This window comes from Sinocyclocheilus grahami, unplaced genomic scaffold (genome assembly GCF_001515645.1).
Source record: "Sinocyclocheilus grahami isolate Dianchi unplaced genomic scaffold, SAMN03320097.WGS_v1.1 scaffold456.1, whole genome shotgun sequence".
Taxonomy (NCBI): Eukaryota; Metazoa; Chordata; class Actinopteri; order Cypriniformes; family Cyprinidae; genus Sinocyclocheilus; species Sinocyclocheilus grahami.
In genome coordinates this window covers 475,477-503,284 of record NW_015505635.1, presented here as the reverse complement: position 1 = coordinate 503,284, position 27,808 = coordinate 475,477, and the positions used below count along the sequence as shown (strand labels likewise).

At 36.2% G+C, this 27,808-nt stretch overlaps 2 protein-coding genes across 6 annotated transcripts; both read right to left on the bottom strand.

The window, feature by feature from the left end:
* Positions 1 to 2,620: 2,620 nt before the first annotated feature.
* Positions 2,621 to 11,752, bottom strand: LOC107552694 (RNA-binding protein MEX3B-like). The gene is made up of 3 exons (XM_016234643.1): positions 11,404 to 11,752; positions 10,061 to 10,555; positions 2,621 to 5,773 (listed from the first exon to the last, which is right to left on the bottom strand). Exons 2-3 carry the CDS (start codon positions 10,548 to 10,550, stop codon positions 4,473 to 4,475), a joined length of 1,791 nt encoding a protein of 596 aa, XP_016090129.1. The 5' UTR covers positions 10,551 to 10,555; positions 11,404 to 11,752; the 3' UTR covers positions 2,621 to 4,472.
* Positions 11,753 to 13,146: 1,394 nt separating this feature from the next.
* Positions 13,147 to 24,964, bottom strand: mbd3a (methyl-CpG binding domain protein 3a). Of its 5 annotated transcripts, none has more exons than XM_016234644.1 (8): positions 24,879 to 24,964; positions 23,695 to 23,842; positions 21,933 to 22,089; positions 21,707 to 21,844; positions 19,269 to 19,359; positions 17,796 to 17,973; positions 15,275 to 15,421; positions 13,148 to 14,262 (listed from the first exon to the last, which is right to left on the bottom strand). In XM_016234644.1, the coding sequence occupies exons 2-7, from the start codon at positions 23,802 to 23,804 to the stop codon at positions 15,277 to 15,279; spliced, it is 819 nt and encodes a 272-aa protein (XP_016090130.1). In that variant the 5' UTR covers positions 23,805 to 23,842; positions 24,879 to 24,964; the 3' UTR covers positions 13,148 to 14,262; positions 15,275 to 15,276. The 5 variants fall into 5 exon arrangements, with proteins under 5 accessions (XP_016090132.1, XP_016090130.1, XP_016090134.1 ...); XM_016234648.1 differs by having other exon boundaries at positions 23,791 to 23,842; XM_016234645.1 differs by having other exon boundaries at positions 23,695 to 23,850; positions 24,885 to 24,955.
* Positions 24,965 to 27,808: the final 2,844 nt, after the last annotated feature.

The window sequence follows — 27,808 nt, the reverse complement described above, 5'->3', positions numbered from 1 at the left end:
AATTCATTAAATTTCGAGAATAAAAGATGAAATTAAATGTTGAGAATAAACTCATTAAATTACGAGAAAAAAGTAGTTTCGAGAAAAGAATCGTTACATTTCAAGAAAAAAATACGAAATAAATTTTTTCTCGTAATTTAATGAGTTAATTCTCAACATTTTATTTCGACATGTTTCTTGAAATAAAATTAATCTCGCATTAAAAATGACTTTAATCTCGAGATGGTTCATTTTTTTAAATTATTGCTTGGCCCTAATCCTCTTCCGTAAAAATTTAAGTGAAAACAGAAAACTAATAAAAAATCTTAACAAAATGTAATAAAAAAATATGAACAATATTCAAAACTCAAAATTCAATATTCAAAAATATTCATTAGTTGCAACTAGCTGTTGTAGTTTTTTTATATCATTCACGTCAAATCAGAATGTGCGCAATTTTAACATGACGTTCACATGCAATGAATCTCTGGAGTCTGAACTTGTCTTGAAATGTATCGGAGCTGCACGATTTATAAAATTAAAATGAAATAAATAAATATGTGCGCTGTGCTTCAGAGTGAAGCGCAGCAGTGTGTTCATTTACTCACAATCCGGTGATTTGTTAGTTAGCTGTAATTATTAGTTATTTTTTAACCTAATCAAAATAACCCAACTAAAGTTTGATTGAGATTACTTGGAACGCACAATGAAAAAACATGACTTCTGAGAAATGTTAAAAACGGAGTCATCTGTTTTTGCAAATGAACTCTTCACACATATGTATATATATATATATATATATTAGTGCTGTGTTGGATACATTGATATGACGATACGAGTATCGATACAGCTGGCCCTTTTATTTAGCAGACAAATTGCAATTCGTTTTTTTCCCCAAATCATGCAGCCCTAAAACGTTTCATTGTAGCTGGTGGATGTTACGAATGTGTTCAGAAGTTTCCCTTTGAATCTAGATGAACGCACTAGTTGTCTCAGAAAACTAGAAGTCGTCACATGGACTTTAATGGCACTCTTTGAGTCTTTTCGGAGAGGCATGAGTCTGAGGTGTGATTTTGAGGTGAACTAACCCTTTACATGACAGACGATCACATCTGCTGTTTTAGACTAAACCACAGTGCAATCAAGTGTCTTTGTATACACATTTATTTTATCATTATTTATTTGTGTTTTAAGCGTCATGGTTTTGTGCTACTTCTGTAATGACTTTACAACTGATGTCAGGTTTAAAAATATATTAAATTATTATTATTTTTTTTAGTTTGTCTTATAATTTTGCACCACTTCTGAAATTACTTTTACAGCTGATGTCATATATTTTATTTTATTTTTTAAATATACACGACATTCCCAATCATAGTTATTAATGTTGTGCACTGCTGTTTGAGCTGCGTGCGCTGAGCTAAAGACGATCACCGGTAAACTGAAGCGCTCTTTTAACTTAACCAAACGCATTCTATATGAGATAAATCAGATATACATCAAATAAACACAATATTACAACGTACAATTGCACAAAAGGCTGCAAACGAACAGCGCGCATCTGAAGTGTCTCTGAAGGAAATAATGCATTATTTATCGGCCAAATTTTCCTATCAGGCCGATACCGATAACAGAAAAAATGAGCATTTATCGGCCGATACCGATATGGTGGCCGATATATCGTGCATCCCTAAAATAAATGTTAATAATTTAATGCTGTTAAACACACCATGTAGCTGTTAGAATAATGCACCTGCAGTGGAAGAAAACTGGACCAGCATTTAACAGCAGAAAAGTGAAGGTATCGTTTTTATTAAAGAACTACATACACATTTTGAGCTGTAAAGATCTCCAGTTCTAGATTAATGGACATCTGGTTATATTATTGATGACATGAATTATTTAACAGCCAAGGTTTTTATAGTAAACTAGAACCATCAAAAAAAAGAAAGGAAAAAAAAGCATTTCATATTTTTATTTTCTTTTCAATTTTAGTAAAGTACTAAAATGGCTAAAACTGAAATAAAAATAAATAAAAACTATAGACATTAAAAAAAATTTTTTTTACCTTTTAAAAAATGAATTTAAAAAAATTAAAAATGACAAAAAAAAAACAAACAAATTTACTAAACCTTCAAAAGAAAATTAATAATAACTATATAGACATTAAATTTTTTTTTTACTAAAATGCCCCCCAAAAAAACATTTACCAAAACTTAAAAAAAAAGTACTGCAAGTTAAACCAAATGAAAATAAGAAATGCTGTGGCAACTAGGTGAAAATGCATTTATTTTACTTCAAGTAACAAAAGTTTTGTGGTTTTGGTTTTCGTTAACTATAATAAGACTTTTCTTTACTAAGGGACGAGGTTAAAAAAACAACAACTTGTTAAATGGATTTGAAGGCAACACTAATCTATCATTGCATGTGCCATACAGCTTTAACATCACAGAAATAAAGACACGGACACAAAGGATTATTGTTTTACAGTACAAAAACAAAAACAAAAACAAGATTTTATTAAAGAAGCATAAAAAATAAAACTCTTGATACATTTCTTATAACCGTCAAGTCAGCTCAAATTATACATGTATACAATTGTTCCAGCTCACGGTTAAAAGGTCCATAAACTTTCAAATAAAATATATTTCAATTTTAAATTTCTTCAATAATTTTTTCTCATTTTGTTATAAATTGCCTATATGTTGTACACAGGAAACAGAAATATGGAAAATAAAGATACATTTGCTGTAATAAAAGGGTCACATTATAATCTGGGATATTTACGTCAAGGTAAGCAAATAAATTGTAAAAATAAAATGTGTAAAAAAGTTTTTTTTTTTTTGTCTTTTAATTTTTAGAAAATTATTAGCTAATGCCTCATGGCTTCAAGACATGCAGAGTTTAACTTACAAATAATGATACGCATTTTAAAAACTACATTAACCTTTTCCGTTGTACATTTGAAAACGAATCCCAATGATTGTAATTCAGGATATTTACAATTAGGCCTGAAATCCGGTTATTGAAATCGCTTTTGGTTCGGTGTACAAAAGGAATTAAAGCGAAAGTAAAAGCCGAGCGAGTTTAGGGCACAAATGAATCATGGGAAAACAGCGTCTGACGTCTTTCCAATGCAAAACCGCCTGAGATCGTCCTCAGCCAACCCTGTTTGAGGAAAAAAAAACCGAAAGGAAACCGTTCCGACTTCAGGCCAATTCTTCACTAGTCACATGACCTTCATCGCCGATACCAAAACACGTCACATACATACAACCGAAAAACTACTAGCTTCTTGTACCTTTCAACCAGTTACACTAGTTTTAACGACATCTGGGGACGAAAAGAAGAAAACGAGCGGCTCAGATTCGACACGGCTCTCTGTACAAATCACTAAAACTGGAAGAGCGGAGAGAAATTACGTCACAATCTTCATTCCCGGCAGCGAGTTTCACCACCAAGGCACCGTTAGCGCTCGAGTTCTGGCACGTTTAATATATTCGACACGCCAAAGAAAAATCTAAAAGCGCATCTAGAGAAAGAAACCTGTTCAAACCGAAACGCATTCTCGCCCTTTAATACGTCAGAATCTCTCGCGTTCAAGGAGAAACGGCTCGTGCATCGCTAAAATGTACGGAAGCCCTGGTGATTTAGCTGCCACGCGGACTGGCATCCCGTTTATTAGGACGACCTGAAGTGTAGTGTATAACCGGAAGCCCTTTAGAGTGTGAAAGCATGGCTTGTCGCGTAAAAACTGTTCGGCAGGACTACAGATTCGTTCGTAGGCAGCGTACGGGGGTGCGCAATCGTAAACGAAACGCTCGCGCGAGGGCCGGAAGACAGACGCAAACTCCAGCGAAAGACATTTCTGTGTGTCGCTCTCGCACACATTCACGACTAAACATTCGAAAGATAATTCAGTATGCCGTTTGATTCGAAAAGTCGTAACAGATAAAAAGTCCTCGTTAAATACTAGCAACCCTGTTTCTGGAGTGCAGGAATGAACTGACACGTGAATGTTTTAAGGTAGTGTGGCAAAAAGAGAAAATGCACGGTAAGGATATTCATAACATGGACTATTCTAGCTATTTCAGATCCTACAACCACTAGCACGTTGCGTATTATCTCGTAACGCGTATAAATATTAAGTGTTCGATAAAACAGGAATATCTCTCATGTTTTGGTCTAAACGAGCGCAGCTTTCGCATTTAAAAAAACCCCGCAAAAATAATTTTAAAAACTACTGCATCGGCAACACGAAAAAAACGCATTAGAAAAAAAGTGCAGCGTAAAAGTCGAAAAATCTGCGAGTAGAAAAAGTCGGAAGCATGAATGGAAAAACAACCCACCGAATATGAACAGCTGAAGATAAGACGCAGTCTGACAAGTACTTGAGTGGGTAATAAAGTCACTGTTGTTGTTATTATTATTATTATTACTGTCAATAAATCGGAATAGTGTCATTTCTAATAATTACTCAAGGCAGTCTAAGTTTAAGAGAAGATCCGGATGCACTGTGTGGCAGGAGTGTGGCAAACGGGACACTCGGGATCCTGCGACTGGCAAATCTGCCCAGCGCAATCCATGCAGAAGAGGTTATGGCCGCACGGAACGAGCGCGGCGGTCACCTCGCTTTCGCAACACACAAAACAATCCCGAGACACCATCCCAGCCAGGCCGCCCGCTTTGAGGTGTCCCAACATAGTGGAAGCGATTCCCACTCCGCTTCCGCCACCTTCTGAATCAGTTGGCGAGCCACCCGGGAGCGACGACGCCGAGCAAGATGAGTATCCAGTGCTGCTTCCGCCGCTGCTGCTGCTTCCGCCCGAGAACGAGCTTCCAGTGCCCGTTTGGAGCCAGGAGAGCGTGCTTAGCGGGTCGCTTTGGGCCCGGCGGGCGAGCGGGTGATCTGGGTCGGGTGAGAGCCGTGGGGTTACAGCACCTGCGCTGAGGCCACTGCTGTTGCGACGGGCCGTCTGTGTCTGTTGCTTCGCGCCCTTTGCAAACGGCGCCCAGATTTTCGCAGAGCTGAATTCGAAACCCAAATCTTCCGACGGCGCTGGCAAATTCTGAGTCGAATCGCCCGCGAAGGAGAAGCTCCCGCCGGCGCTGCTCGTGCTAAATGGGCTTGTTGGGCTTCCCCCTCCATCTGTCGCCCGTCGAGTCGCAGAGAATGATTCGGACGACATTTTGCGCGATGAATGGTGCATCTGCGGCGGAGGTGGAGGCGCAGAGTGAGTCGCACGCGACCAAAGCGCGCCGGCCAAACCGAGCGACCCGAGACCCTCTAAACTCACATCCGTCCCATTGCTGTGGAAGTCGTTATCACCTTGGAGGTCAACGAAAGCGCCGGTGCGCAACGTAATGTGCGTTTCGATCTCTTCTCGCGCGCGATCCACGTTCTCAGGCATGCCGGTGACCTCAAATACAGGGTCTTTCTCGCGGCTGGGCGTCACGATGTAGGTGTGCGTCTGCTGCTGGATGCGTTTGATCGTGGCTCCTTTGGGTCCCACCACTAGGCCCACGACGCGGTAGGGAACGCGCACCTGGATGGTGGTTTGTCCGGGGAGGTTGGGAGGGCCGGGAAGCGAGCCGCTCAATCCGGGGCCGTTTGCGCCGGCTTTGCAGCGCGAGGCGCGGATCATGGAGAAGTGCTCAGCTGCCGAGACAATCTCACATTTGGCCATTTCCACGTCCTCGCGGCGGCCCGTCACGATGAACACGGGATCTTCTCCTCTCACGGGGGTTTTGATGTAGGTGTTTGTTTTTGCACGGAGTGCTTTGATCTTGCAACCTGCAAAAAAAATTTGGAAAAAAAAACAAAACATAAAAAATGGTGCATTCAAGTCAAACTGACAAACATTTATTGTAACTAGGGTTGCAAAGGGGTGGAAAATTTCCGGAAACTTTACAAAAATCACTGGAATATACCAAAAAAAATCCTGTAAAGTTTCCAAAATTTCTGGAATATTTCCACCTGTTTGCAACCCTAATTGTAACACAATTTAAATTGTTTCAGTAGTGTCATGCTTTAATGCTACTAGTTACAACAAATTTACAGTTTTTATTAGGGCTGGGACAATAAATCGATGCATCGTGATTCATGGATCGATTCTGAGATTTTCCGAAGGCATCGTAATTCTCTCCGGAATCGATTCTGAGCATAGTTTTTAACAGCAGATGGCGCTCTAGGCTAGTTTTTCACCGCACACTCGAATGCTCACGAAGAAGAGACCTTGTGCATTCGGCTGAGTCATGTAAGTGGTTAAATGTACTTGCACCTTGGATTTTATGCTTTTATGACGAGAGATTGATGTAAACACAGCCCACTGTGAACGTAATTCACTTAAACCTTTTCAAACTGTATGAATGATCATTTTATGCTTAAGTGGTGTGCGTGTAAGGAACTGGAAGCAGGAGAGTACGGCTGTTTCTAAAGCACGCAGTGCCATCTGCTGTTAAAAACTAAGCTCAGAATCGATTCAAAAGAGAATCGCGATGCATCCCGATAACCTTAGAATCAATGCAGAAAAATTACTCAATTCTCGATGCATCGATTTATTGTCCCAGCCCTAGATTTTACTAATGCGCTCATTAATTAAATTATTTGAATTAATTGAGAGACAACGTGGTATATTGAACTTTTAAAAATGTATTCATCACACCACAGGAAGGATTAAATGAACTAGCAAGGGCAAAAAGATTGAATAAAAAAATAAAGGCAAATTATGACAGACATGTAAATTTATACATCATACTTGAATATAATGATTAATTACATTATTAATAATTAGTCAATAATACTGACTTCTCATTGATTATCATAAGTGATCACCCAAATAAACAAAGCCTCGTTTTGAATAGCTGCATGTGTACTATTTGAAATTAGTCAATTTACATAAGTATTTTTTATTTTTTTTAAATTGGCTTTTAATGAGCAAATTTTACCAGAAAGGCAACATGGCATATCTGCACTTTTTAAAAAAATGTATTTGTCACCACAGGACCACTGAAAATTAACTAGCAAAGACAAAAGGTTGAGGGAAAAAAATAATAATAATAAAATAAAATGCAAATTATGACAGGCATATGTATATTTCATACTCGTATATAATAATTCCAGTATATTATTAAAAGTCAATAACAGTGACTTTGACTGTCATATAAATGTATAACCAAATCAATAAAGCCTTGTTTCTAATATATTTTAGAATATCATTTTAGTCGTCATTTTATTATAAAACTTCGGTATTTGACATGCTACAAGCAAAATGCATATTTTCAGAAGAAACTGTAGTTTTTTTTAAAACTCATTTAACACACCACAAGACAATTTAAAGAAGTAGCAAGGATAAAAGGTTACAGACATATGTAAATGTATAAATCATTATTACTGTAATTTAAATTATTGTAATTACGACATTATTGTAATTGAGAATGTGGTATATCTCTAGTTTTTAAAATTCATTTGTCACCACATCACCATTTAAATGAACTAGCAAAGACAAAAGGTTGAATAGAATATGTAAAGTTACACATCTTAATAATTACAACATCATACTGGAATTATTATATTTAAAGTCATTAGTGATTATCATACTTCTTTATTACATATAACCTAAATAAACATTTCACTTTTCACTTTTAAATAAATCAATGTTTCTAATATCTGCAAGTATACCATTTTAAATTAGTCATACTTTACTTTATTATAATGCTGAAATTGTTCCAGTAGTAGCATGCTATAGTTTAAGTGGAATTATGAAGATGAAATGACAGACTACATGCTTTTAAAATTAGTCAAATTTATTTTTAGGCAAATTTATACATTTAAGCCAGTATCAGGTACACGTTCTTTGCCTGTAAGAAACCATAAAGTGGATAACCATGCCACATTATATCGTTTCAGTAGTGTTATGCTAGTTTTAGATAATAACACATTGATATGTTTATTAAAAATATATTTAGAATACATTTATAATGATGATGACATACAGAAATGCAGTTTGGTAATGAGCTCATATTAATTGACATGGTATATATGTACTTCTAAAAATTAATTTCAGGACCATTTAACATTTTTAATGAACTAGCAAAGGCAAAAGGTTGATTACTTGGCACATACTTGAATATAAAAATTATTAATTAAATTCAATAATAGTAGCATATTTGTAGCAACAGCCAACAATACGTTGTATGGGTCAAAATTATAAATTTTTCTTTTATGCCAAAAATCATTAGCATATTAAGTAAAGATCATGTTCCATGAAGATATTTTGTAAATTACCTACCGTAAATATATTAAAACTTAATTTGATTAGTAACATGCATTGCTAAGACCTTCATTTGAACAACTTTAAAGATGATTCTCTCAATATTTAGATTTTTTTGCACCCTCAGATTCCAGATTTTCTAATAGTTGCATCTCAGCCAAATATTGTCTGATCCTAACAATGGAAAGCTTATATATATTCAGCTTTCAAAAAATGGATCCTTATGGCTGGTTTTGTGGTCCAGGGTCACAAACAAGCATATTACCAGGTCACATAAAGTCTACAAGTATAGCGTTTTAAATACTTCAGGGTTTACCCAAACATTGATAATAAAGTGCAAAAAAACCAAACACCAGATTTAAGTCATTGGCGTGTATTGTTTTCTTCTTTCATCAGCGGCCGCACAGAGGCGCACTGTTCCTTTAAATCCGCATGGCTTACGTCACTCAGCCAATGGCGCGGCCGCTCTGTGACGTCATCGCGGGAAGCCGAACGCATGGCGTTTCAAACAAAGAGAACAAAGCCGCGCGCCGCTCGCAGAAATCACGCTCGTTTTACATGAACCAAATCATTTCGGATGATTTCTCACGGGTGTTTAACAAATAGGGGCATCAGAGCTGAAATGCATTGCGCAAACCCTGGCCCCCTATACTTGCATAACTCGTATCCTCACATGAACCCTGTGTCTGCGTTCATATATAACGCTCCGGATCCTGAACGAAACGCAATCACAGATCGATAATCAGCAGACAGAGAGATGGGCGGGAGAACCGTGAAGCCGCAGCGGTCGATACGAGTCTCTATTGTCTGGTTTAGACATGAGCAGACCCCCTCCCAACCCCCCACAGCCACAGCACCCCTCCATCCATCCCCCCACGACACTACTGATGTTTATGAAGGACAAACATACGACAAAAAGCACCAAAACACCCGTGCATGCGTGCCAAAACAAGGCCAGAAGCATAACGCACAACGCACGTGCAACTGGCCGCTCACTTCTGCTCATAACGCCGGCTTATTGTTCTGATGCTCTGCATTGCTTTGTTTATGATGTCCAGGAACACAGAAGGGGAGTGAATATTCAAAATCACAGCTTTTGCATGCAATCTCAAGACGATTAAAGTGATGATTTTCATATCGTTCAAATGCAATGTACTATTCCAGAACAAAGAATTTAGATAAACAATCATATTTTCAATGCAACTATCCAGTAAACAACTTCAGACAGGTCACATGATCCCAGTAAGGTTATACTGATTTATTGTTCGACTGCATTTATTATTTTAGCATATTTTGGAACACAAGTCATATTTTAACTACTTGCAATGATTTCCTATTGTGCAAATGCATTGCATTTATTGTTTATATATCTTGAAACAAAGAATATTACTGAATATTCCTATTTTGCACGCAAATAACTACCTTTAGTGCTTTCATATTGTTCAAATGCATTGCATTTGTTTATCTTTTGGAACAATTAATTTCATATGCACGCAAATAACTACTTGCAATGCTTTCCTGTTGTTCAAGTGCATTGCATGTGTTGTTTACCATCTCTTGGAACATAAATAATACTAAAATACTCATATTTTGCACGCGGATAACTACATGCAATGCTTTCAAATTGTTCAAATGCATTGCATTTATTGTTTATAATCTCTCAGAACACAAATGAGATTAAAATATTCATATCTTGCAGGCGAATAACTACTTATTGTTCTACTGCATTGCTTCTATTGTTTATCATCTCTTGCATCATAAAGAATGGTTGGTTTACTATTGTTTACGACCGTTTTAGTAAATATTACCTTGTCTGCCGACGATCTCGGCCACATGCTCGGACGTGGGCACCGGCACGCACTCGGTCATGTTGACGCTTCTCTTGCGGAGCACCGAGCTTTGTTCCCCGAGGATGGAGGAGTGTGGGCTGGCCATGTGGTATGCACCACCACCGCCCGAGCTGTAGTACTCCGGAGAGGGCGAGCAGGAGCCGGGTGACTCCTGGGAGCCGTTGCTGTGCTCGAGCATCTGCAGATCGACGTATCCGCCTCCCCCGTTACAGTTCTCACCGGCCGAGGTCCCATCCAGACAGTCCACCTTCTCCAGGGCCATGAGTGACAGCTGGTCCAGAGCGAAGCGCAGCGCCTCCTGGTGGTTCTCGTCCCTGGGCTCCTGCTCGGTGACCCCGCCGGACTGTCCGGTGCTGCTCACTACCATCTCGTGATCCATGATGTCAGGGTGAAACAACGGGCTAGGCATAGTCGACCCCGCGTGCGCATCAGACAACGAACCAAGCATGCTTCCTAGAAGGAAAAAACACATCTGTGACCCTGGAGCACAAAAGCAGTGTTGAGTCGCTGGGGGATATTTGTAGCAATAGCCAACAATACATTGTATGGGTCACAATTATACATTTCTCTTTTATGCCAAAAATCATTAGGATATTACGATCATGTTCCATGAAGATATTTTGTAAATGTCCTATGGTAAATATATCAAAACTTCATTTTTGATTAGTAATATGCATTGCTAAGACCTTTTGCAATTTATTTTTTTGCACCCTCAGATTCCAGATTTTCAGACAGTTGTATCTCAGCCAAATATTGTCCTATCCTAACAAACCATTTGAACTTATTTATTCAGCTTTCAGATGATACATAAATCAAATTTTTTTTTTAATGACCCTTATGAGTGTTTTTGTGGTCCTGGGTCACATTTAAACCCATCAGACACCTTGAGAAGTGACACAAACCATCTAGAAACACTGAAAGCGGTGCTAGTGCGCTTGTTGTGCTCTCGCGCTCCACGCCGCGCGTCTCTTTTGTCTGTATTGCTTCTGCTGCTCTTTAGCTCCGCGTTGTAACTGTTAGTCTCACAACGCGGTCAACGTTACATTTCATGACAAGCGGCCGTTATTTAGCCACGCTCGCGGCAGGAGCGTGAGCCACTCCAAACCGGCGGAATCGTGAGTTTAAACGGAGATGTTGGAGTTGAAGTGTTGTTAGCCGCTAGCCGCGCCGCTAGCCGGAGACGATCAGTCACATTGTCGCCTTTGTTTGTGGATCTCAGCCGCGCGCCACGCGGGCGATACGGAAGCCGGCGAACAAGATACTACCACAGAGACGCGTTCAATAAAGCGGCAAAGCCTCACCGTATGTGCTCCCGTCCCGCTCGCCGCTCGCGTCGGGTGTTTTGTGGAGGATGAGGGAGAAGGTGATGATGGCTAACCACTAGCGGAGCTGCTAATCGTTGGGGGGCGTTGGAGAAAAACACTCGTTTTAAAAGCATTCGCGGTTAAAAGCGACCCCCAGCGCGCGTTCGGATCACGCGTCCCGCCTCTGCACCGCTCACTCGCGCGGTCTGCTCATTGTTTTTCTGGCCGTTTTCACGCGTGGAACGCTAGAGAGGTGTTATAGCGCTTTCTCCCGTTCGTTCCGCCGCCTTTGTGTCTCTCTCTCGCGCTCTCTCTCTCGCGCGCTGTCTCGCTCGCGGCGCTGACGTCACCGGCGCACAACAATGGGGTCAAAGGCCACCGGCAACACAACGCAGAATATATAGGAAATGTATTTATTTTATTGGGAAAATATCATATTCATAAATCTACATTTTCTTCAACATCTCCAAAATTACATAATTTTTCTTTGTGACTTTAACTACTTAGTTATAACACTAAAAAAATATTAATACCCAAAAAAAAAAAAAGGTGTCAAATTTGTGAAACTGTATAATGATCTGCTGAATGGTGCATACTTCTTGATTTGCATTTTTTGTTTTATCTATGTATTCTTGTTTATTTAATTTTTTCTCTCTCTATATATAATTTCTGTATTCATAATGGCATCCAATGTTACATTAATTGTTGAATGTTAAGTGTTTATACTTGCAATAATAATAATAATAATAAAACAAGGCCACTGGCAAATGTAGATTTAATTGAATGAATATTAATTATTGCTTTACTTTAAAGGGTGTTCTCTTGTATTATGAAAACAAAAGCACTGAAGATCTATAATTTATTGTTAACCTTGTTATTTTATTAGCAAAATATCTTAATTCATCTCCAAATGTTTTGTTCTAATTTTTACTTTTATATTTCTTCAATAAGTCTGTGATATGTTTAATCCTCCCGGTACTTTGTAATATCTTTATTTGTTCAAACTGAATGCGAGTTATGCTTTTTCTTTTCTTATTTGTATTGTTATTACTTGTATGTTCCTTTTTTCTGCAATAAAAAAGGCCACTGGCAAATAAATAAATATTACAATAATATGTCCGCTATGTATAGCCTATATACACACAATCTATATGTTCTAATGATTCAGCTTCATAAATATATTTTATAAATACATTACATAAGACAATATTTAGCTGAGATGCAACTATTAGAAAATCTGGAATCGGAGGGTGCAAAAAGATCAAAATATTGAGAAAATCATCTTTAAAGTTGTCCAAATGAAGTTCTTAGCAATGCATATTACTAATCAAACATTAAGTTTGGATAGATTTACGTGTAAAATATCTTCATGGAACATGATCTTTACTTAATATTCTGATGATTTTTGGCATAAAAGAAAAATCTATAATTTATATATATACACACACACAAAATCAGTACCATTATATATTATTTTACTATTAAGTTTTATATTTAACTAAATATACATGTGATTTAAATTTCATAAATACATTTTATGAATATTTATTAAATAATATGATTTCAAAATTCCATAAATTTTATTATAAACATTTAACTATTAAATACATTTAACAAATATATAATGTTAATTATAATGATTACAATTTCATAAATATATGCAATACATTTATAAATATGATTTAAAAAATATATTGTATACTATAAACACATTTAATAATAACCGTTAAGTACATTTTAAATATTGATACAGAAGAACACATGTATAAAATGAAACATTTAATTAGTGACAAAGGTTTGTGACTCTACATTTGCTTTCTTTGAAATATGACGAGATATTTGCATTAAAATAAAACGTGAATGTGCCGACGTGTGTTGAAAGACTTTTATTTTCCAAGTTTACAAAATGATGTGTCCTTCAGCTACAAGGTTTGTATTTTCAAAAGCTTTCTCGCAAATAAAGGGCAACATACAAAAACACCTCTCCTGCAGATTTCAAATATATTTCATATTTCGAAGAAAAAAACATCAGGGTATGAGTCAATCATCTATTAAATTCAATCATGGGTGTGTGAAGAATTAGTGTAAGTGAAAAACACGCCCTCTACTGAGCAAACACTGATGCATCATGCAGATTTCTGTACTGTAACCATTCAGTCCGTAATAATAAACCACGCTGCATCAGTGAATGATGACAAATGTACCAGCTTCATACAGCAACACAAACAGCTTGATCCAATCTGATGCAACTAAAAAAATAACTGTGATATCAGCTATGCATTGACAAACTCATGAATACAAAAACCTAAGCACCGACGTAAGAGCTTATGTCATGTCTACACTCAAACAGCACTGTAACAAAAGCTCAAATATAAAGGAACCAGGAAGAATTGAGCACCGTATTTGTACCAGCCATCACAAATCAGTATGCACTACTAGTACATTATTTCTAGAATCAGTCATAAAAACATGGCATTTTGTTTGTATAAAAAATTAAAAAAAATAAACTTTCATGATTTGAAACTAGCTTACGATGTCTGAATAAAAAAATCCTGGGCATCCGTCATACCGACAGCACTGAAACTCACTCAAACCCACTGCGTGATGCTGGAAACCCAAACCTGCCCAAACTTTACGCTTGTACTGAACAAAAATAGAGCAAATCCACTTAGAAAAAAGTGAATTTGGTTGAATAAAACTGCTTGAAATGTTATGGTAAAACAAATGTTCACAGCTGAGTTGGAGAAGAAAGGCTGGTTTCTGCATAGGATCGGCTCCAGTCGGAGTCTGAGTGCGTCTTTGGGTTTGGGGAGGAAGAATACTGTCGTCCAGGTCGTTCCCATCACCACCGCTTTCCTGCAGACACACAGATGAACAGCATTACAATCAAACTTAAACCAGATCTTCTTCAAAGCGTTTCAATACATGTCCTTGAACACAGATCTGATCCTGGCCTTCAAAGTTTGGTTTAATGCAGCTGGCTAATGCACTGATTCACAATTCATTGGTTTTCTAAAATGCTCAATGTGAAGGTAACGACAGCGGCATTAGGGATATTTAAAAAAAATTAAAATGAACTTAAAATACAAATTAAAAAAATATGTAAACAATACAAAATCAATAAAATAAAATAAAATCTGTATACATAAATAGCAAATTAACTAAAAATGTGTTTTGTTTTGCAGATAATTGTGACCCTGGAGCACAAAACCAGTCATAAGGGTCAATTTTGACCAAAATTGAGAGTAAATGAATAAATAATCTTTCCATCGATTTGTGGTTTGTTAGGATCGGACAATATTTGGCCGAGATGCAACTATTTGAAAATCTGGAATCTGAGGGTGCAAAAAAATCTAAATATTGAGAAAATCATCTTTAAAGTTGTCCAAATGAAGTTCTTAGCAATGCATATTACTAATCAGACATTAAGTTTTGATATATTTATGGTAGGACATTTACTAAATATCTTCATGGAACATGATCTTTACTTAATATCCTAATGATTTTTGGCATAAAAGAGAAATGTGTAATTGTGACCCATACAATGTATTGTTGGCTATTGCTACAAATATCCCCCAGCGACTTAACACTGCTTTTGTGCTGCAGGGACACATATGTTTTTTCTCTTACAGCTATACAGCAATGCATATTACTAATCAAACATTAAGTTTTGATATATTTACGGTAGGACATTTACAAAATATCTTCATGGAACATGATCTTTACTTAATATCCTAATGATTTTTGGCATAAAAGAGAAATGTGTAATTGTGACCCATACAATGTATTGTTGGCTATTGCTACAAATATCCCCCAGCGACTTAACACTGCTTTTGTGCTCCAGGGTCACATATGTTTTTTCTCTTACAGCTATAAAGACTCCGTTTCCTCGTCGGTGGACTCCTCCTTCAGAGATTTGGCCTCGCTGGTGGCTTCCTCTATGTGTGCGAGCATGTCTGCCATGAGCGCTTCCTCCAGCCTCTTCCTCACGTTATACACCAGATCTTCCTGCTTCCTGTGGACGACGCAGTGCATTTCAATCAAGCATTCGAATATCTGCCATCTTCATTAAACGTTCATTATTCTACTGTAACATACTGAGCTTTCAGACTCCAGACATCCTTCCCAGTCTAACAGGAGCATTTACGGAAACTAAACCACAGAAGCGACTCGGGAGTTATTATAGTATTACTGATATACTATTACTATTCTGTATTACACTTTATTTTTAATGTTTAAATCTGCTGTTTTCGTTTTCATTCGAGTAATTTTGTCATTTTTTTTGTCTACATAGTTTGTTTTTATTTAGTTTTACTTATTTTAGCACTTCAAATTAAACGGAACTTTTTTTGGCTATATCGTTTTTATTAATTTTGATTTCGTTGTAGTTTAGACAGCCAAAAGACAATTAGAAATGTTGCTAAATAAAATAAAAAAAACTTTTAGACTAGCTGAAATAAAATAACAAAATAAAGAACCTTTTTTTGTATTTTATTTCAGTTAATGCTTTAATATTTATATGTTAATAACAATTCTTTATTATGGACTTAGTTTTCATAAACGATGATAACCCTAGGTTAGACAGAAAAAAATCAATGCAGATCTAAATGAGTTTATTCCTAAACAGCAGAAGAATTCAAATGAGTTTTTTGAATCAGAGACTGTTATTGAATGGATGTGACATTAAACTCACAGAAAAGTGCTGTTTCTCATGTGATGAAGGTGTTTATACAGATGTTTTAAAAGAGTCAGCAGTAAAAAATAACAGCCTGTTTTACTGTAAGGATCAGTAGGGCTGGACAATAATTCAATATCGATATGTATCGAGATATAATTTTTTTCAATAAGGGTGATATGATTTTTAAACACATTTCCGATATACATTATCAGTGTTTCCCATACATTGATTTACTTGTGGTGTTTGACTTCGTTGAATAAACATGAGCACTGCACGTTTCAAAATCAAAACACGCCGTGGGTGTTTTATATGAATGCACATTTGTTTCAATCTATAAGAATAATCAGCCTACACGACCAGTCAAAAGATTTTGAACAGTAAGATTTTTTATATGTTTTTAAAGAAGTCTCTTCTGCTCACCAAGGCTGCATTTATTTGATGCAAAGTACAGCAAAAACAGTAAAAACTGTGAAATATTTTTACTATTTAAAATAACTTTTCTGTGTGAATCTCTGTTAAAGTGTAATGTATTTCTGTGAGGCGCAGCTGTATTTTCAGCATCATTACTGCAGTCTTCAGTGTCACATGATCTTCAGAAATCAGTATAATATGCTGATTTGCTGATAACTAATTTTTTTTTCAGGATTCTTTGATGAACAGAAAGATCTAAAGATCAGCATTTATCTTAAATAAAAAGATTTTGTAACATTATACACTATTCCATTCAAAAGCTTGGATTTTTATTTATTTATTTTTTTTTAATTATAGAAATTAATTATTTTATTTAGCAAGGATGCTTTAGTTTAAATTGATCAAAATGATGATAAAGACATTTATAATGTTACATAAGATTTCTATTTCAGATCAATGCTGTTCTTCCAAACTTTTCTGAAAAATTCTACTCCGCTGTTTTCAACAATAATAAATGTTTCTCGAGCAGCAGATCAGCATATTATACTGATTTCTGAAGATCATGTGACACTGAAGACTGGAGGAATGATGCTGAAAATACAGCTGCGCATCACAGAAATACATTACAGTTTAACACATATTCACATAGAAAGCAGTTATTTTAAATAGCAAAAGATATTTCACAATTTTACAGTTTTTGCTGTATTTTGGATCAATAATAAAAATAAATGCAGGCTTGGTGAGCAGAAGAGACTTCTTTAAAAAACATTAAAAATCTCACTGTTCAAAACCTTTTGACTGGTAGTGTATGTTAGCCTATAGTTTGAAGTTAAAGATATTAATATTAATAAGGTGAGTCAGAGATGTTTATTTAATTGACAGTGATTTCTAGTTGGTATGAAGGCTAAATACTAATAAAAGGTGAACACTTTTAAAAAGTGAACCTTTTTACGAGGCTTTTTAAAAAAAAAAATAGTGTTCATATCGATAGCGGAATTATATCGTATCGACCGAAATTAAGAAATATATCATGATATACATTTTGGCAAAATCATCCAGCCCTAAGAATCAGACAATCATGTACAACTAAATTCAGAAGAACACTCCCTAAGTGAACCTAAGATAGAAGAAAACATTACGTTATGACAAAGAAGGCCTCCTTTCCTGCACAGTTTAGCTCCAAAACACCAGCTTGGGAGTTTCTAGTGATCCCGCAGACTGTGATTAGCTGCTTCAGGGTGCGTTTAATTAGGTCTAGAGCTAAACTCCACCACAAACACGGTGGAGTGTCAGCTCGTACCTGATGTCTTCATCCGTCACCATGAAGGCTTTGCACAGAGGCTGTGTGGTGTTCAGCCAGACTCCGGGGTTCTTCTCCACCGCGGCGGACAGCTGACCCGTGATGGGAGCCGAGCTGGTGTGCAGGGCGCTCGCTAGAGCCGAGAGCAGCGTCTTATCGGTGTAACCCGGACCCACACCTGCCATATCAAACATCACACCACTTACAAACACAATACTGCATTTAGTGGTGTGCAATACTGACAAAAAGTAATATCTCAAAATCTTCTGGGATTATAATCGATGACGATATTTTGCTGAGTGTGTTGTTGTGCTGGTATCTTAAGGACTGTTGTGGACCGCTGACTCCTAAAGTTTTTGATATTCTTCATATTCTGTGTGGTGATCAGTTCACAGCAGTGACAGAAATTAATCTTTTCCAATAAGTTTAAATTAATTTTTACCTTTATAAAGCCATTTTTCTAAAAGTGTCCATTATCTTTTAAATCAAATTCCTACATTTAATCAGTGAATTACAGAACAATAAGACATTTGGGATGTTACCAAGCAAATGAAATCAGTATCAATAAAATTAATCTTTTCAATGCAGAGGAAACACAGAAGCTGCGTCTGAAGAGGCATTTAGATGTGTTTACACACAAGACATGAATGCATTTATCCTGCAGTTACTAATGCATAAATAATGTTTTGATATATTAAACATAAAACATTGGAGACTGTTATTCCAATTTATCTAAATAATAAAAAGGTACTTTAAATGTGAAATTAAAACCAACAGTAGGTGGCAGCAAGTCACTGTTAAGAAGTGAGTCACTGCGACTGAACCGAATAATTTAAACAGTTGATTCATTCAGGAACGAATCACCGTCATGTTGCTCAGAGACACAGAACAGCGCTGTGGCTGTGTTTGGAATTATTTTTGTAGTCGAAATAGAGCAAAAACAGGCAATATTGTGTCTAAAACATAAGTCTCTTAATTAACTTCTTGTATTTTGAACTGTTGTATAAATCTGCATAAATGTCAACAATTCTGTGTTTTTCTGTCAATATGGGGTGCTGTGTGTACATTAATGAGGAAAAAAAATTAACTTAAATGATTTTAGCAAATGGCTGCAATATAACAAAGAGTGAAAAATTTAAGGGGGTCTGAATACTTTCCGTACCCACTGTATGTACACGCGTGCTCTCTGTAGGATGCTTTGAAAGGTTTTTGCAAAATACTCGATAATGTCAAATCGCACATCGTTAAAACAACAATTACGATATTTTTTTTTTTAGTTGTATAGCGCTTTTCATGATACAAATCGTTGCAAAGCAGCTTTACGATATTATCGCAGACGATATATATAACGCACACCCCTAACTGCATTATTCAGTGCCACAGTAAGTTTGCTCCTGCAGTACTGTGGGAAATGAGCTAGTGATTCGAGCTCATTTCATTCAGTTTGTATGAGAGCTGCTCTTCCATTTTCACCTTGCAATCCTTTAGGAAGATCCATGGTCTTCACCAACTCCTCTGCGATATCGTAAGTGTCGAGTCCGCTCAGCTTTTTCTCCCAGAACAGCTGTGAAGTAAACAGACCAAACATGATTTAAAGTTTGCATCACTTTGAGTGTTACAGGAACTAATCGACTAGATTGCCGTTTATGGTTCTTTTTGATCTTTTCGGAGCTTGACAGCTGCAGTCATTAGGTAGTTTCAGGAACTAGGCAGCAGGGTCGTTCCTAAAGAACCAATTTCTCCCTCGGGCCGTTTTTTCCTGCTTGCATTCGCACCGGCAGCAGGAACTCTGAAGCAGCTGATAGTGACGTCTTTATTCGCAGCATTTACAAACGTCAACAACCGGTGAATGGAGGATGCCGTGATCGGAGTTTAGTTTTTTTGGGGTGTGTATGTTGTGGGTTTCGTGATAACAGAGATGGAATGTAAACACAGTTTGTGAGATTGAAAGAGCATAAAAATCGGACTAAATCTTCTATGACAACTTGCAGTGTTTCATATCATCGAGGCTGAGAAAAGAACACAACACAACAGGTAAATGCCGTTATCGTCGTTTTCCATGTTCGTGGAGTAAATATTTTTACATGGCTTTTAAAAAATGCCGGATAGCCGGTGTTTCGTAAGCGTTTGGCCAATCAGCGTACAAGTACGTCACTGATAGTTCCTAATATACAACTGTTTTAGACCTGCTCTGAAGTAGGAGCTCATTTAGTAAGCCCAAATGGAGTTCCTAGAACTAAATACGTTCCTAGTTCCTGCGGTGCGAACATGCTAAAAAGCAGGAACTTCTGCCAATAGTTGTAGGAACTATGAAAAGGTTCCTCTGGTGTGAAAGTGCCTATAATTTATGGTCGACTTTTATTGTTAAAGTTTGAGGTAAGACATAATACGTTTTTAATTAATATTTTTATTTAGCAAGTACACATTAAATGTATTAAACGTGACAAAGTAAGAAAGCCTGCTTCCACCACAGGATTAAAAAAAAGGTAACTGCAACTTTATATCTCACAATTTGTATTTTTTTTGCAAGATAAAAAGTCTCAATTAACCTTTTTTTATATACTGTGACAGAAACAGGCTTCCATATTAAAGACATTTATAACCGTTACAAAAGACTTTCAAATAAATGCTGTTCTTTTGAACTTTCTGTTCATCAAAGAATCCTGAAAAATAAAATGTATGAAGAAATGTTTCTTGAGCAGCAAATCAGCATATTATTATGATTTCTGAAGATCATGTGACACTGAAGACTGTAATGTAATGAGGCTGAAAATACAGCTTTGAAATCACAGGAATACATTACATTTGAACAGATATTTTTATCAGATATTTATTTTATAACCATTTCTTATTATGTAAGTTATTGTTATTTTAGCATGTGTGTTTGGCTCAGTGTTATTTTTTTTAGGATTACTGATGAACTAATGTAGTTTGATTTGTATTAGTTATCTATTTTAGTTTTAGTTACAGTTGTAGTAATGTTGTCATTTTATTAGTTTTTATTATGTCTATATAGGTTTTTTATTAAGTTTTAGTTTTATTTAATTTTAGTTATTTCAGTACTTCAACATACAAAATGGAAATGAAATAATATATATATATATTGAATGTATTTATATATATGTACATGTATATGTGTGTGGCTGTACATACATGCACACATGTAGTTGTTTTTTAGTGTTTGGCTTAGTGTTATGTTAGAATCATTATTAAACTCATACCTTTTGTTCTTTTCATATTTTGAATTGTTTTTAGCTTAATTTTGTTTTGTTTTCATTTAAATGTTTAGTTTTGAAATGTTGTTGTATGCATTTCTCATTTTTATTTGATTTATTTTATTTTCTTAAACGTGTGTGTGTGTGTGTGTATATATATATAGTATTTATAGAGTTTTAGCTTTTAGTTTTAAAATGAAATAATATATATATATATTGAATGTATTTATATATATGTACATGTATATGTGTGTGGCTGTACATACATGCACACATGTAGTTGTTTTTTAGTGTTTGGCTTAGTGTTATGTTAGAATCATTATTAAACTCATACCTTTTGTTCTTTTCATATTTTGAATTGTTTTTAGCTTAATTTTGTTTTGTTTTCATTTAAATGTTTAGTTTTGAAATGTTGTTGTATGCATTTCTCATTTTTATTTTATTTATTTTATTTTCTTAAACGTGTGAGTATAGAGTTTTAGCTTTTAGTTTTAATTACTTTCTTATTTGTAAGTCGCTTTGGATAAAAGCGTCTGCTAAATGACTAAAAGTCAAAAAGTAAAAGATATTGACATAGAAAACAGCTGTATTAAACTCTTATAATATTTCCCAATTTTACAGTTTTTTTAATCAAATAAATGCAGCCTTGGTGAGCAGAAAAAAAGACTCATTCGAACACATAAAAATCGTAAAAACCTGTCTGGGCTGGTCAACAGCTTTCTGAGGGTCCGTCTTAACCTTGTTGCTGGGGTGATTTGTGACCTTGGTGACGGGCTGTTTAAAGATGGACGCCGTCTGTCGGACCGGCAGTGACGTGTTCAGATCAGGTTTACCCTGAACACAGGCATCCGGACACAAACATTACAAACAGCACAACACAGAAAGCAAAACCTGCAGTGCACATCATTGGGTCAGTCTTTACCTTGCTCTGACCGTGATCGTAGCGAAGCCGCTGCCTGTTCTTAATCAGTTTGCTCATTAGTATCTTCCCTGTGCGGAAATCAAAGGAGCTGAGATCCATGGAGTTTCCCAGATATCGGGCCAGCTGTGGTTTACTCCGGAACTTCTTCCCTGTTGGACTAAGAGGGAAAGAAAAGATCAAAAACACATTCCTTATTTTCCAGACCGACAACAGCACTTCCACTGCATAACCTGTCAACCCAGCATATGCATGTTTTACAGATAACTCTAGTGTTAAACAAGAAAGATAGATATGCATTAGCACAAATCACCACAGACAAACACATAACCCATTTTAGACGTCACAACCAGTGTTGGGGGTAACGCATTACAAGTAACGCGAGTTACATAATCAGATTACTTTTTTCAAGTAACTAGTAAAGTAACGCATTACTTTTTAATTTTCAAGAGAATATCTGAGTTACTTTTTATTTTGTTCAATTTATTGACTGACAGCTCTGGTGTTGCCATGGTGACAGAAATCAGAAGATGTTACTGTAGCTCTAAAATAAATATGAATATGCATTAATTCATCTCACTCACACACACACAAAAAACACAGATTCAGTATTCCTCAAAATGAATAAAAATAATGCAACTCAGAATATGACGCAAACCTGCAATAATTAAATGTTAAACAACACAAATCTCCTTTATGTATTTAATCCCATTCTATTAAACAATGTCTTTGCTTCTGACCTTCGCTGATTCAGTTCAGCTGTACTAATAAACAAAAATTACTCTAGACGAACATCTGTGTGTCTTTGTTTATTGCTGAAGTGTGTTGAAATGTCTTCTTCTGTATTCTACTGTACTTTCCCTTCAGCCTGAGGCGCATTCATTTCACTTTTGCTGTGAAAAGGCTTTTATATTTGCCAAAAATAGAACTTTTTTATTTTAAAAACAAACAAGCAAGCCCTGTCCAGCTTTAAAAAGTAACGCAAAAGTAACGTAACGCATTACTTTCCATAAAAAGTAACTAAGTAGCGTAATTAGTTACTTTTTTATGGAGTAACGCAATATTGTAATGCATTACTTTTAAAAGTAACTTTCCCCAACACCGGTCACAAATATAATAAAAACATAATTTTATATATATATATAGGGAGGAGGATTTTTGAGTAAAGAATTACAATTAATAAAGACACACTAGAAAGACACCTAAAAACTGTGTTCGTACCATAGCAAAGTGACAGTCTCAGACGGTAATACCATGGTGCAAGTGATAATTGGCATTTATATGAAACATATATTGCATAAATTGAATATTTCAGCGATTCTCATGATAAACGAGCGATTATTAACAAATTATTCGCACTTCTGCAGCCGCTGCATCACTTACCACAGTGTTATTTGTTTAAATGAGCATTTTTAAATCGTAAATACAGTGCAGACTCGAATATAAACGCTAGACAGACTATAAGGAAATATGTATTCAACTGAAACTGGAACAAAACGATAGATAACTTCGATCAACTGCGAGTAAGCAAAACAAAAACAATGAGTTAGCATAGCTGCTAGCGCAGATTAGCGCTCAGTGCTAACTCGCAGGAGACGCTAAAACACGATTAGTTTAACGTACGCACTACAAACGGTAATAATCTGGAATAATAACGTACTAGAGTACTCAGATAGCCGATTGAGGTCGGATTAGATTGTTAATTAATATATAAAGAGAGTTTTTGTCTCGGCTCGCTGGTCTCCGGCTAGTCCCGCTGCAGTACCTAAAATAATAGACATCACTTTTCCCCGCGGACAAGCCCGACTTTCTGGTCACTTCTTCCCTTTTCCAACCATTTGGGAGAGCCGAGCACTCCCACCTTTTCCTCTCCATGTTTCTCCCGGAGTCTGTCTGGAGGAAAAGCTGTGGATGTTTAGACTGCGGTCAGGCCAGCCTCCACTTTGAAAAATACGGTAATTCTAGCCGCCACGTTGTTTTGTGGTGCGCGCATAGACTAGGCGTTACGAAAAATAACTGTCTGATGCGAAATAACAAAATAAAACCATTTAATGATCTTGTATATAACCACATTTATCTGTAAATTCACAGTTATAAAAAGAAAACTCCCTGTTTTCACAACAAAAAAAAATCCCATTACAAAATAAAAGCCCTCAAAATCTCATTCTACATGTTCTGCCTGTGAATTTACTGGACTGTCAATCTGAATTGAAATTAGTCTGTGGAAAAAGGGTGTTTCCTTTTTAGAGCTATCCAAATTCACAGGCAGAACAGATAGAATAAGAGTTTTTTGAGGGCTTTCATTATGTAATGCAACATCAGATCGTCCTGAAACTGGCTGAGGGTCACCCTGGGGTACTGGACTGTCAATCTGAATTGAAATTAGTCTGTGGAAAAAGGGTGTTTCCTTTTTAGAGCTATCCAAATTCACAGGCAGAACAGATAGAATAAGAGTTTTTTGAGGGCTTTCATTATGTAATGCAACATCAGATCGTCCTGAAACTGGCTGAGGGACACCCTGGGGTACTGGACTATTAATCTGAATTGAAATTAGTCTGTGGAAACAGGGAGTTTCCATTTTAGAGCTATTCAAAGACAGAACTGGTCATATATGAGTGCATTCATTCATTCATTAATTGATGGAGAAACTGGCTCAATAAATGAATGTCAGAGACATAACGCATGAGAGGGGAGAGAGAGAGACATTACGCATGAGAGGAGAGAGAGAGCCAGAGACATAACGCATTAGAGGAGAGAGAGAGAGAGAGAGAGAGAGAGAGAGAGAGAGAGAGGGCGAGAGAGATAACGCATGAGAGCTTGAACGCTTTTCCCTTGATCTGAGGTTTACACGCTATTACCGTAACGCCTAGTCTATGCGCGCACCACAAAACAACGTGGCGGCTAGAATGACCGTATTTTTCAAAGTGGAGGCTGGCCTGACCGCAGTATGTTTAGGGTCGAAGGCGGCCGCTGGCGCTGCTCTCGATCCGCTCACCTCACGAGCTTCTGACTCACGAGTCACGAGTCACGACTCTCTGAGAACCGAGAGTCGACTCGCAGTTCACTCATCCGCGGAGTGGTAAAAAACATCTAATATTATTATTTAATAAAATAAAAGAGCTGAAAACACATTTGCTGTGTCTCAGAAAGCTCGTAGCGATTTCAGAGTCGATTGTTGTCTAAGAAAGGATGGCGATGAATGGAGACTCGTAGAATCGGATCTTACAGTTCAGTTAGAATCGACTCACTGTATCAAAAAAGTTAAAAACGACTAAATCTTTTAACCCTTTAACTGTCACCCCCCACTTTTTAAAATAGGCATGCAGGTGCACTATCCAAACTTAAATTGTTGTATTTTATGAACACTTTGGAATACAGACATAAGGTTGGTCTCTTTTTAAAGAGGAAAATCAGCAGATTATCGCAAAAGTTTAAAAATGTAAGTATCAAAAAGTTATAGTAGTTTAAATATACTGTAAAGAAAATGCACTATATTAATTTTATTTTATATGTATAATAAATATTTTACATATCAGGTTTTACTCTAAAATTGGTATACAATTATAGCCTTGTGTCTAAATAAGTTATGTTCCAAATTTGAAGTTGATATGAAAAAAACTGGGATTCCTGTGAGATTGTATTCAGGGTGTTATCCCACAAACAGCCACCGGGTGCCATCCAAACTCCACTGAGTTTTTTTAAAGCATTTTTCTGTCACAAATGTCTAGATTTCTCTTTACTTCTATCTCAAAATAACCTCCAAATATGGAACCCTGAGACTCAGACCTCTCCAATGATATGTGTTTTGTGAAGATTATAAAAAGGTTTGATTCTAAAAGACTGCATTTTGTAATATGACACTTGACGCCGCCCACTAAGGGGAGGAGACCGCCGAAAGATTTTAAAGTACCATTTCCATGGTAACGCAATGTCAGATTTCTAAATGGTTTTCACAGCATGAATCTTGGGCTTCTAAGCTTTCAAATGATACATGATTTATGATGATTACTAAAAGATTTGATGGAGAAAAAAGAAAAAAAAAAGAGCGCCAAACGTCCCACAGGTGGGACGGTGACAGTTAAGGGGTTAAAGTATATTTTTAAAGACCATTAATCTAATTTAATAAAATATTTCTTATACGTTTAGTTTAAGTATCTAAGTTTAAACCTAAATAAATGTATATTATATAACTACAAATAAAAGAAACTAAAAATTACTAAAACAGAAAATGATTTTTGCAATCTCATGCAAAGTATCAACAAAAATCATAATTGCATATGATCCTAAAATAACACTGGTGTATTGGAAGATTCGAAGCCTGATTCAAAAACGTATGCACATTAATCCAACAGTTTAACTGAAAATGAAAAACAATTAATTATAAGAATCAGATGACAATAAAAACACGTTAATATTGGTAAACTCGTGCATATGTATAACTGGCGATCATAAAGAATAACAGACACCTCAAATTAATTTTCTTTGATTTATTAACAAGCATCGCCAGTAACCCGCGGATGACACGGAGACCACAACAGAATTAAAACGCTGAGTTCAGGTCCACGATGATGTTCTCAGTAACAGAATTAGTGTATTTATTCCATGAGGATTCGGTGGAAAGAAACGATGAAGCGGACACACAGAAAACATTACATCTGTATAATCAGTCGATTTTGATCGCGAGACTTTTCATGAGGGAAAAATGGATTGAACACTCCAAAACAATAAATATCACATGGTTTATTAGCAGCGATGAACAAAAGGTGGCTCGATGTCTTCATCTCCGACAGTGACAAACATCTTCAGTCCATCTGAAGCAAGACTGACCAACAGGAACACAGAAAACACTAGAAGCAAGACACAGCAAATACAGACATCAGCAGTCAAACGTCTTTGTTCAGACAGATAGTACAAATCCAATCCATTTAGTTTTTTTTGTTTGAAGAGTTTCAAAACAAAACAAAACATCTGATTCAGAAAAAAGATTTCCATATCACACACTATACCAGTCAAAGGTTTTTGAACAGTGAGATTTTTTATGTTTTTTTTTTAAAGAAGTCTCTTCGGCTCACCAAGCCTGCATTCATTTGATCGGCGAAAACAGTAAAATTGTGAAATATTTTTACTATTTAAAACAACTGCTTTCTATTTGAATATATTTTAAAACGTAATTATCCCTGTGATTTCAAAGCTCAATTTTTATCATCATTACTCCAGTCACACGATCCTTCAGAAATCATTCTAAAATCCCGATTTGCTGCTCAAAAACATTTATTATTATTATTGTGATGCTGAAAACAGCCGAGTAGAATTTTTTCAGGTTTCTTTGATGAATAGAAAGTTCAGAAGAACAGCATTTATCTGAAATAGAAATCTTATGGAACATTATAAATGTATTTATTAGCACTTTTGATCAATTTATAGCATCCTCGCTAAATAAAAGTATTAATTTCTATTATATTAACCCCCCCCAATTAAAAAGAAATAAATATACTGACTGCAAGCTTTTGAATGGTATAGTGTGTAATGTAACAAAAGCTTTTTATTTCAGAGAAATGCTGATCTTTGGATCTTTCTATTCAACTGTTTTCAGCATTTCAGAACATCTCACATCTTCTGAGGAGCCTTTATTTCTTCAGCTCTCAATCACTGCATTATATGTTTGGAGCATTTCACTCTCATCTCACTGAGACATGTTACTGGAGATATAGAGCGACCGCTGATATTTAGATCATTTTATGTCAGTATCTGCTCTATACTGTTATAAAGATCTCATTGATTTACATCACAAGCATCTCATCATAGAAATATCAGCATCTGCACCAAATTATACAGTTTGCTCAGTTTGAGTCTCTGACTTTTTAAGACTTTATTTTAAA